The sequence below is a fragment of the Mytilus californianus genome, unplaced genomic scaffold (genome assembly GCF_021869535.1).
Source record: "Mytilus californianus isolate M0D057914Y unplaced genomic scaffold, xbMytCali1.0.p SCAF_3, whole genome shotgun sequence".
Taxonomy (NCBI): domain Eukaryota; kingdom Metazoa; phylum Mollusca; class Bivalvia; order Mytilida; family Mytilidae; genus Mytilus; species Mytilus californianus.
The window spans coordinates 43,437,738-43,450,759 of NW_026262679.1; the positions used below are offsets into that span (position 1 = coordinate 43,437,738).

Below are 13,022 nucleotides of genomic sequence, written 5' to 3' on the forward strand. Positions count from 1 at the left end.
GATGGATCAAAACTTCGGATACAATTTACAACCTAGATACACTAAGGAACATTCAGTTGAAGTTTGAAGGTATTTGGCCCAGTAGTTTCACGGGAGAAGATTCTTGAAATAGTTTACGACAACGACGGATGCCAAATGATGGCATAAGCTCACATGGGGCCAGGGCCTCAGTGAGCTAAAATTACACAGAAAGATGAACTGATTGTTCATAACCCGTAAGTTTAGTACTTTTATTACTTATAGAATAACTAATCCAAGAATTCAATCATAGAAAAATATTCAACGAGTGACTGAACAACACATTAATTCACGACTAATTATCAATGTTGTTCGGTCACTCATTGAATATTTTCAATATTTTAATTCTGTGATTAAATATTCTTTATGTTACATTGACCATGGACTTTTTAATTGAAATAAAGTAGAAAATGTAAGTAACTTTTTTTTTGCCTACGCATTCTCAATTGTTTTTAATTGCATCGTCATCAACAATTCTTGCAACACATATTGTTGAAAGACATCAGAGGAGTGAAACTTTCAGATTTATTTTACATGTGAAATTATTGGTTTTTATTTCACTGGGATTTCAGGAATTTATTGCAACCAATGTAATAATTACTGTTCTTATCTTGAAATTTATTTCAAGTACATTTACAGCATAACCTTTCTTGCCTATATCAACCTCTTTAGTTTGAACTAGACATCATTGAGATGAGAGCCATCTCTGTGGGCCCCGCTGACCTTGAACTTTGACCTAGGAAGTTGTACAAACATTATGACACACCCTCTGGTGTTGGTTAATAAACATGTCAAGTATAAAGTATGAAAATGTAACGGTTCTCTAGATATAGAGAGGACACAATTTGTTACGGACGGACGGCCAGACTTATCACTATAGGGCGACACGCCATTAAGCGGGGGCCCTATTAAAACAATCGTAACTTACCCTGAAGGCCTGAATAGCATCCACGCTGTCTGACTCATAACTTCTGTAGTTGTAACTGTACATATCGCCTACAAAAGAGATTATGATTCTGATTTCTATGTGCATGATGCAATATAACTTTTATTAGGTATGCTCTAGACCAAAAAGAACTGTTAACCTGTCTCATGATAACTTTGCCGGAGGGAGTTGCGACCTCAGTTTTAATACAAAAATGTAATTTATGAGCAGGAAATTTACAGAGAAAAAAAATTATAATTAATTCAAATCATGTCAATACCAAAAGGGTCTTATTTATGAACTGGAAATTTACCGAGAAAAAAATTATAATTAATTTAAATCATGTCAATACCAAAGGGGTCTTGGATAGATAATTAAAGGGGCATTAGCTACGAGATTTACAAAAAAATAAAATACGATTTTGTTTTGTTCAATCATTAATGAAAGTGATATAGTGATTTACTAATTTAATTCTAGCAGCCAATTTAGTTCAATTTTGTCAAAATAAGATAAATAACATCGCTGTTGAATTATTCACTTGCAAGTGAATAATTCAACCTCTTCAAATCCGTATTCATGTGACCTTTTATTTAACCCCTAAGCTGGAGATGGGTTACGCATGTATTCAGCTATCAAAAGGAAAAGAATGTTAACATTGAAAGTGAAACAAGGATGAATCATTTGGTTGACTGATTCGATCCACGAAAAAAATCATTCTAACACAGGTAAAAACGATGATAAACATACTTTTTAACCTACAATATGAAATCAAACAGACATAGGACAATCCAATTGCACAAGGTCACTATCTTTTTATACTTATATTTATGTTTATATAGGGTTTTATGACCGTCTGCAGTCTTCATAGGTCATCTCGATGGTTAATTAGATGACGTCTAGACAAAAATACACACAAAATTTTGATACATATTATTGAGTCTATGCATTGTTAATTGCTAATTTTAGACTTTTTGTAATTTTTATATGCGTTTTAGTATGTTATAAATAAAATATGAGAATTTGAGTCAAATCGGGTAACAAGAATTTAACAGCTAATGTCCCTTTAATATAATATATGATTTGGTATTTTTATTCTCATATTTTACCAAAAATTTAGTTACAAGACAACTTTTACTGACATATCTGCATCATAGTATCATGCTAATTTTATTTAATAAAACAAAAACCAGACATGTGATTTTTCTGGCGGGAGTCAAAATCTCCAGATTTTTAAGCCCTCTTCCATCCCTCCCGTTAATAATTCAAATCTTAAGTTTTTTTCAAAATTTCAACCCCAAAATATTTGTCAGACTCTATTTTTTATTAGCATCAATGTCAACATTAACTAGATATCATTGAGATGGGAGCCATCTCTGTGGGCCCCGCTGTGAATAATGTGTGGTAAAAAATTTGTATCTTTATCATTGGACATGGGGTTGTCAAATGAAACCAGTTTTTTACTTTGACCTTTGACCTAGGAAGTTGTACATAAATTATTACACGCCCTCTGGTGTTGGTTTATATACATATCAAGTATAAACTTTGAAATCATAACGGTTCTCAAGATATAGAGCGGACACGATCTTAACCATAGGACATGGGGTTGTCAACTAAAACCAAAGTTTTTGACCTTGACCTTTGACCTAGGAAGTTGTACATACATTATGACACACCCTCTGGTGTTGGTTAATATACATATCAAGTATAAACTTTGAAATCATAACGGTTCTCAAGATATAGAGCGGACACGATCTTTACCATAGGACATGGGGTTGTCAACTAAAACCAAAGTTTTTGACCTTGACCTTTGACCTAGGAAGTTGAACATACATTATGACACACCCTCTGGTGTTGGTTAATATACATGTCAAGTATAAACTTTGAAATCATAACGGTTCTCTAGATATAGAGCGGACACGATTTGTTACAGACAGACAGACTGATCACTATATAATTACGTTTTTGTGTCACTGATGAAGGTAATTTTTACCTGTAAATCAAAGAACTGTATAATTATATGGCTTCACTTGACAGCTTGGGTGTCAAACATACTATTAATGAACGATTTTTACCTCAGGCTAACTGCCGTTATGTAATAAAAGCTTTGTGTATTTGAAAATACTTAAAAGAAATTTCGGGTTACTTCCCTTGTTTTATCATGTTTTAAGTTACCCTCCTTAAAATAATGTAAAATGATAAAAGAATATGAATAAAGTACAAAGTGAACAAGGAATCATATTTAATGATTTTAAATGTCTTAAGACAAATAAGAAAATGTTATTTTGAAAATTATTTGCGAGATCTATACTGCTTTTCAATGCTTAAATTTAAATTTATAAGAAATGTAATGGTAGTCAAGGCTGTTAAACTGGTTTGCGCTAACCCAGTTTTAATTAGCATGGGGCGTTTGTCTTCCTGTGAACAACGTTTCAGTGTACTAGCACTATAAAGTCCTGCAACTACGGTAGGCTAGCACAAAGCAGTCAAAATTATACATACAATCTTTGGTTTTTTATTTATTTTATTTTACTTTATTTATTTATCTGTTTTTGTACAAACAAAATCTTTTACTAATTATTTTTGCAAAATTCAAATACACATATTTAAGCCTATTTCGGTTTATACAAAATATTTGGCAACTAAAATCACATACACAATTTGACATATCAAATTTACTTGGCAGCTGGTGTACCAGGACAACGTTGCTGCCACTGACTGCCATTTGCTTGCCCTAGCTTTTCCTCCTGTTCCTACTTTTATAGGTGGCTTCATTTTTTTTTTTTTTTATTTTCTTTAATTTTTTTTTTAAATTTTCATTTTTATATTCTTTTATTTTATTTAAGTTCTACTTTATTTTCATTCTTTATTTTTTATTCATCAATTTATTTATTTATAAGTTATTTTATCTTTCAAATTTTTGCTCATTTTTACTTTTTATTCATATTACAGTGAAGGGTCTAACTTAAATAAGTTATTAGAGAAAAATAACATACATTTGTTATTGAGGGCTAAAAAATCAAAAATCTGTGATAACATATGTATTTTACATGTTTCAAAAGGGCATTATACATCCTTTATTTTGTTAAATTGTGTACTAGTTCTATTGATATTATAATTGTCTTTATGTATATTAAACATTAGAAAGATATAACAGCCCATAGTTTGCCAATCATGCATAACACACCCATATTATTACAGAAAAAGATATGCCTGTAATAACTAAAGGGTGTTATTACAGCTCCTCTACATCTCATCAAAGCCTTTTCTCCTACATATATAACAATGTATTTTAATTTATTGTAATAAATAATGATAAGGGCATGTAATGAGGTTCTGCGCAAGCTTCCTAGTCATTCCCAAGTGTCTCATGTAATAAGTTAAATGCCTGTAATAACTAAGCCTTATTATTACAGCTAAGTTATCACTTAAAAGCCTTGTCTCATTGCTTTACCATGGTTAATCAAAAATGTATTAATTGAATTGGAAAATTAGTTTTCAAGGTTATGTATTAAGTTACTGCGCAAGTTTCAAGAATTCCCAAGTGCCCACTGAAAATAAAAAATTTTATGGTACATTTAACTGATAACAAACATATGTTACTACAGATTAAGAGAAAGTATCCGTAATAACACATGTATGTTATTTTTCTCTAATAACTTATTCAAGTTACACCCTTGACTGTATTAGGTATTTTATATTTGTCACTCTAAATTATATCAATAACCTTATGGTAAAAATAAAAAAACCCCATCATCATCAGGTACTTAAAAACCATTCTCATCATGTATTGACCCTATTTAGTGACTGAGTGAGTGTTAATGCTAAATCTGGCAAAATCTAAATTAGCTACAAAAATACAATAACACTGTAAAACACATTAATAATTATTGGATGATAGAACTGAGAATCACACTAATGATGACAAAGATGAGTAAAGGAAAAAAATCACAAATAGTATAGCTTAGTGTTGACAAATATTCCATATGATAACAATACAGAGAGAATACATTAATAGTAATACTGTTATCTTAAAATAAAAGGGAAGAATGTAGCGTTATCATCAAAATGAACACTGAAAACGGCGATAAATATGTTGATAAAACATCTCTAGTTATGAGGCCCAAATCTCCAGTTGTGACTTGACAACTCGTCACATGTATGTTTGTCATAAACCAAAATTCAGTGTACAACTAAAGAGGCTACTGAAAACCACTCACATCATGTATAAAACAAGAATAATACCAGGTCTGAACCTGCATTGTTGCATGCAACTGATTTCAAACAAGACAATCAGGAAGTAGCTGCACAGTAGATCTAAAAATTGCTTATACATTACAACTCAACATTATCAAGCTACAGACCAAATATATAATTATTCACTTCCATAGAATCCAAGAAAAGTTTGACGAAAAATGTTTTTCGTGTACAATGAGTGTTGTAAAATTTCAAACTATTTTCAAACAGGAAGTAGCTGCATGGTAGATCTTAAACTTTCTTACATGCTATATTTCAACATTATCAATCTGCAGACCAAATACAAAGATATTCTCTTTCATATAAGCCAAGAAAACTTAAGACAAAACTTTTCTACCAAAGGTCTTTCGGACAAACGAACGGATGGAACGACAGAGTTGAACTGTTACTAGACCTGCTCTCGCCATTATTTTGGACATTTGCATAAGCCAATTCAAAGAAATACTATGCCTAACAATCATGTTTTATGAACTTGTACTTTCTGGTAAATGTAAAAATTTCTATTTAATAATATTTCAAAAGCAACCAACAACAACTACTGAATTACAGGCTCCTGACTTGGAATAGGTACATACAAAATTGATGGTAATAGGATTTAAAATCTATTTACTGTACAATAGTTTTAATTTTGCAAAATCAGTATCAAAATAGTTATTTATATAAGGATTTTGTCAAGTAAAACCTGCCTCATATTAAATAAATCATGTTCTCCTAGTCTAAAGTATGAATCAGTACACATCCAACAAAATTAGTATAAAGATGCCAAAAAACAGTCTGAGTAACCATCCAAATGACCTCCGAAAAATGTCTTCACCAAATAAGACAATAGGACACTTAATCGTAAAATTCAAAATTATTTCAAGCCAAATTAAAGCAGTAAAACTATTATCAGTTATATTCAAAAACATTACATGTAATAAATTAAAAATATAAAGATTTTCTGCCATTAGATAAACGGAACGAAACCCATAGATGAATCCCAAATCACTCTTATTTATGATTATAAACTTAAAGCTACTGTTTTTATTTCGTTTCAAAAACTCAAAAGTAGCTTGGTCGATTCCTAAGAAAGTTTTATGTCCATAAGTAAAGGTAACATTCCATAAATTGTTCTTGGAACGTAAAATAAAATGCTTCGCTGGGGCCCAGCTTGATACGACCGCAGAGGTCGAACCCTGAACAGTTGGGGCAAGTATGGACACAACATTCAAGCTTGATACAGCTCTGAATTTGGATTGTTATTAAATATTTGACACAGCATAGGTTTCTGACACAGAAAGAATGTGGTCTAAGAACTTGAATTTTTTTAATTTACCTATTATGGTCCAATGTCCAAAATCAAAATACATGGTTAGATTCAGCATATCAAAGAACCCCATATATTCAATTTTTGTTAAAATCAAACAAAGTTTAATTTTGGACCCCAACTTGGACAAACTTGAAAACTGGGCCCATAATCAAAAATCTAAAAACATGTTTAGATTCAGCATATGAAAGAACCCCAAGAATTCAATTTTTGCTAAAATCAAACAAAGTTTAATTTTGGACCTTTTGGACCTTAATGTAGACCAATTTAAAAAACGGGACTTAAAATTAGAAATCTAAATACACGGTTAGATTTGGAATATCAAAGAACCCCAATAAATCAATTTTTGATGAAATCAAACAAAGTTTAATTTTGGACCCTTTTGACCTCAATATGAACCAATTTAATAACGGGGTCCACAAATAAAAAATCTACATACATGGTTAGATTCAGCATATCAAAGAACCCCATATATTCAATTTTTGTTGAAATCAAACACAGTTTAATTTTGGACCCCAATTTGGACCAACTTGAAAACTGGGCCAAAAATCAAAAATCTAAATACATGTTTTGATTCAGCATATAAAAGAACCTCATATATTCAATTTTTGCTAAAATCAAACTAAGTTTAATTTTGGACCCTTTGGACCTTAATGTAGACCAATTTAAAAAACGGGACTTAAAATTAAAAATCTAAATACACGGTTAGATTTGGAATATCAAAGAACCCCAATAATTCAATTTTTGATGAAATCAAACAAAGTTTAATTTTGGACCCTTTTGACCTCAATATGAACCAATTTGATAGTGGGGCCCACAAATAAAAAATCTAAATTGATGGTTAAATTCAACATATCAAAGAACCCCATATATTCAATTTTTGTTGAAATCAAAAAAAGTTTAATTTTGGACCCCAACTTGGACCAACTTGAAAGCTGGGCCCATAATCAAAAATATAAACACATGTTTAGATTCAGCATATCAAAGAACCCCAAGAATTCAATTTTTGCTAAAATCAAACTAAGTTTAATTTTGGACCCTTTGGACCTCAATGAAGACCAATTTAAAAAACAGGACCCAAATTAAAAATCTAAAAACACGGTTAGATTTGGCATATCAAAGAACCCCAATAATTCACTTTTGATGAAATCAAACAAAGTTTAATTTTGGACCCTTTTGACCTCAATATGAACAAATTTGATAGCGGGGCCCACAAATAATAAATCTAAATACATGGTTAGATTCAGCATATCAAAGAACCTCATATATTTAATTTTTGTTGAAATCAAACAAAGTTTAATTTTGGACCCCAATTTGGACCAACTTGAAAACTGGGCCCATAATCAAAAATCTAAATACATGTTTAGATTCAGCATATCAAAGAACCCCATATATTCAATTTTTGTTGAAATCAAACAAAGTTTAAATACTGGACCCTATCTTGGACCAACTTGAAAACTGGGCCCATAATCAAAAATCTAAACACATGTTTAGAATCAGCATATCAAAGAACCCCAAGAATTCAATTTTTGTTAAAATCAAACTAAGTTTAATTTTGGACCCTTTGGACCTTAATGTAGACCAATTTAAAAAACAGGACCCAAAATTAAAAATCTAAATACACGGTTAGATTTGGAATATCAAAGAACCCCAATAATTCAATTTTAGATGAAATCAAACAAAGTTTAATTTTGGACCCTTTTGACCTCAATATGAACCAATTTGATAACAGGGTCCACAAATAAAAAATCTAAATACATGGTTAGATTCAGCATATCAAAGAACCCCATATATTCAATTTTTGTTGAAATCAAACAAAGTTTAATTTTGGACCCCAATTTGGACCAACTTGAAAACTGGGCCAAAAATCAAAAATCTAAATACATGTTTAGATTCAGCATATCAAAGAACCTCATATATTCAATTTTTGCTAAAATCAAACAAAGTTTAATTTTGGACCCTTTGGACCTTAATGTAGACCAATTTGAAAACTGGACCCAAAATTAAAAATCTAAATACACTGTTAGATTCGGCATAACAAATAAATAAATGTGATCAAAGATTTTACAAATCTAATGCGCCATACTGTGCAATTAAAGATTACTTCTTGAAATTTTTCAATATTTGAAATTTGAAAAAAAAATAATATTTGAAGAATAATTCTATTTAATTTCTGAAATCTGAAATGAGAAAAAATTGACCCCCCACAATTTCTTTTTATCCCCCCCCCCCCCTTTTTCCCCCCAAAAAATTCTTTCCCTCAAGATATGGTCATAATTTCAATTCAAATTTCCAATGGAGTTGGCAACCATAATTACCCATTTAAATTTACCATAGTGCTAACTTAATCTATTTTATAATAGAATTAAAAATATAGTGTCAAATCTTTCATATGGATTTTTTTGTAAAAAAAAGATGCAACATTTGCAGATATTTTTACTGGTCTACCTTTATAAATATGCATTTCTTTAAACATAATTTAAAAGCAGTGTAAGGGAAGTAACCAAAACGTTGTATTTGGATTACCTCCCTTACACTGTTTTAAATTATCTTTATTGTTCATTAACCATTACTTTATACATAATTTAAAAGCAGTGTAAGGGAGATAATTTCATTGATGTATTTGATTTATCTCCCTTACACTGCTTTAAATTGTTTTGTACTAAAGTATTTGTCCATTAACCAGGACAACCTTGTTTTTCCCCCTTTTTTGCCCCTAATTCCTAAACGGTTTGAGCCATAACCCCTCAAAGCAAATCCTAACCATCCCTTTGTGGTATGGAAACTTGTAGTATAATTTCAGAGAGATCCATACACCATTCCACAGTTATTGTCTGGAAACTAGAAAATGCTTATTTTTGGCCCCTTTTTGGCCCCTAATTCCTTAACTGTTAGTACCATAACCCCCAAAATCAATCCCAACCTTCCTTTTGTGGTATTTAACCTTATGGTCAAATTTCAAAAAGATCCATTCACTTAAACTAAAGTTAGAGTGCGAAAACCAATGTGTCTTCGGACGACGACGCCGGACGACGACGACACCAACGTCATACCAATATACGACCACAAAATTTTTTTGCGGCCGTATAAAAAAACTGAAAGAAATTTCAAGAAGTAAATGCAATCAATACAACTTTGTTGATGCTATGAATCTAGTATGAAATGGACAGTTTGAAAAATGTATCACTTTCAAGTCATTTTAAAATGATAGAAATTGGGTGAAAAAATTTCAGGATCCTTGACAAAACTTATAAATAATTAGTATACAAACTCAATTTGCCAATAAGAAATGCATATATTTTTCTAACTTGTATGTTGTTGTACCAGCTGGCATAGCAGCTTATCATTTTCATTTTTATTGTTTGATACAAATAGTTGTACACAGATGTACTAAAATATGATGCACAGTGCCATTGGTATATCTAAATCAAAATAATGAATCTACAGTACATGCATTAAACATAATTAGCATGGTGTACACCACTACAAATCATTATATAAATATATACCACCTTGATATAAACTTTCATCATAATGTGTCTTCTCATCGCAGTATTTTTTATCATCCTGCCAGTAAGATGTGTATATGTTGGGTTCCTTAAATCTACCAAAAATCTGTAAAACACAAATATTACAGACTAATATTAAGATATGTACCTGAAGGGCATTTTAAATCTAATGCATATAGGGAGATGGCTTAACATCTAGCACCTGTCAGCATGTGGTCAAGTATTAGGTATTGCCAATTAAAATGTACAATGGTTGAAAATTTTGTTAACGTCTAAGGTTAGACAGGAGACAATGACCAATCTGTTATTGGGTAATATGTTTCATCAATGGATTTTACTAGGATGACCTTGAGAGGTCATCTGTAGTAATGCTATGGCAAATTCTGAGTGTGCTTTAAAACATGCATTTCTACTTATACATATATATACATGCGCTGACATTATTATGGGAGTAATATGAAGGGTGTACATTTACTAGTGAAGCAGGAACTGCATACCTTTCTAGAGCACCTTTCCCTCCAGATTTTCGGAGGGGTTTGTGTCAATAAATTTATGTGAAGTGTTTTGTGGACTGTTAATTTTTGGATTAGGCTGTGGTATTATCTGGGATTTTTTACTTATGTTTTTTGTTGGTCTTTGGTATCTTTTTATTTTTTTTAAATGAAAGTAGTTGAACCAATTCTTCAAACATCATATTGAATAAATTAACTTTTATTTACTCTCATATCTTAGATTTACAGGAATTTTTTCAAAGAAAACTTTTTATCATCCATTTTATAGTAATAACTATGACTATGACTTTCCTGAATATCTATCTGCTACTGTAAAAAAAACTTGGTCACAAATCTTTTGCCAACTTAAAAAAAATATAAATGGAAATTTTCCACTGGAGTTAAGTATACAATCAATCAATGAAGAGAGTACCCATCACTTAATAAAATATAACGTATCTACATGTATATCAAAAACCTTGAAAAGGGTCCTTAACAGATTTAATTTTCAAAGAAATTTCATATTAAACAGAAATAATATAAAATATAAAATTTTTGCATCACTTATCATTGAGATTGTTAAATAATGAATAAAATGTGAGATTAATTATTGCTTTTTAAGGAAATGCTTCTTACAAATAATGCTATCAAAATTTTAAATCCCAGTTTTTATTTTTCACCACGCCTATCCAGTCACAATTCTCCCAATAATAAAAATATTGTAAAAATTTGAAAGATGATCAATGGCAGATTAAGGATGTTCGCTACTCTGTTTCAAAATAACAAGCTTTTTAAAAGACTGCTATAAATTGATAGTATATAATTAAAGAAACTAAAACAGCAGAAAAAAATGAAGGGTCCGTGTGCTTGTTTTCGAGATATAAGCCATTGAAAATTTGGCGGGAAATAATTCTCTCTAGACTTTTCATACATTTAACATTGGCACCTTTTTTATTTCAAAAACTATGAAAAAATAACAAGGATTTTACAAGATTTTGAAAAATGGCTTTTCAAACTATATGAAATAATATTACGAAAAGAAAAGTAAAGGTTAGTGGGCAAAATTTTTATTGGCATTACATAGATAAAACCAGAGGATTCCGAATATCTGGCAAACACTCAAAAACAAGAGGAGCGAACATCCTTAATACTAACTTTAATAGAAAGTTAAAACAAACCTGATCTGGGGTAATTTGATGGTTTCCTGCCAGTAAATTAATACTTTTGTCCACTACACCAACAGAGCAGAGGGAACCAGGAGCAGCCTTTAAGTTAATATTCACTTCATTTCCAGGGTAAACTGTATCCTGGTCAAACTTCATCTCTACCTGATTCAGTAGATAAACAATGGACAATGTTATATACTTAACTATCCTAGATTGCACATAAAGTGCCTGTTCAATAAATATAAACACATCATGATATGCCAACAATATTATTTGTTTGAATTAAAAAACAAGAATGCGTGTCAATGGACACCATGTTCTGTGCTTCTACAATCTCATTTCTATGTTCAGTGAACTTCCAAATCTGGGACCAAAACCTAATTTTGGCATATATTTCAATAAGTTCACATCACAATGAAATTCTACCATTGTAGACAGGACATAAAAGCCATTTTTAGTAGTGGAAATTTGAGATTGAAAGTCTGAATAATTGTCCAAAAAATCAATGGAGCAGAACCAAACATTAACCAGATCTGTAATGTGTAGAAATCTGAAGTCTGTAGATACTGTTATTTTCACATAATTTTCTACCAAACATTAACCAGATCTGTAATGTGTAGAAATCTGAAGTCTGTAGATACTGTTATTTTCACATAATTTTCTACCAAACATTAACCAGATCTGTAATGTGTAGAAATCTGAAGTCTGTAGATACTGTTATTTTCACATAATTTTCTACCAAACATTAACCAGATCTGTAATGTGTAGAAATCTGAAGTCTGTAGATACTGTTATTTTCACATAATTTTCTAAGTCCAAAGCTTGTTATTTCCGCAAAACTCAGCAGAGTGGAATCAAACATAAACTCAATCTATTACTCATCATAGAGGTCTCCCATATTAATTATCACCTCAGTTTGTGTAGTGTTTAGAAAAAAGTCTGTATAACTGTTTGTTGCGGAATAACGGAATGAAAGATAAAAGTAAAACTATATGGCCCCAAACAGGGTCATGGCAAAATAGTAATATCTATTTTCTTTCTTTGAAAATGTATGAAAAAATGTTTGACCTTAGAATGAACTATTTGTTTGTCTGAACCTTACTTAATTTTGTGCAAGTAAACCAGCCATTCAACTTTGTCATTAGCCATTCAACTTTGTCATTAGCCGTTCAACTTTGTTATTAGCCATTCAACAAGTCAGGAGCTTGCAATTCAGTGATTGTTGTTTGTTGATGTATATCATATTTGTTTTTTGTATGTATTGTTAGAATTGTTTTACATTTTGTCATGTCACAGCCTTTTATAGCTCGAATGCTGTGAGGTATGGGTTTTGCTCATTGTAATTGTTGAAGG

General features: G+C 30.9%; 1 protein-coding gene across 4 annotated transcripts in view; it reads right to left on the minus strand.

The window, feature by feature from the left end:
• Positions 1–13,022, minus strand: part of LOC127734631 (alpha-2-macroglobulin-like) — a 150,245-nt gene that overhangs the window by 56,568 nt on the left and 80,655 nt on the right. For all 4 annotated transcript variants that reach the window (XM_052244611.1, XM_052244607.1, XM_052244609.1 and 1 more), the window contains 3 exons: positions 11,682–11,831; positions 10,016–10,118; positions 947–1,014 (listed from right to left, as the gene is read on the minus strand). In XM_052244611.1, the coding sequence (XP_052100571.1) occupies positions 947–1,014; positions 10,016–10,118; positions 11,682–11,831 (321 nt within the window). The remainder of the gene's footprint in view (positions 1–946; positions 1,015–10,015; positions 10,119–11,681; positions 11,832–13,022) is intronic.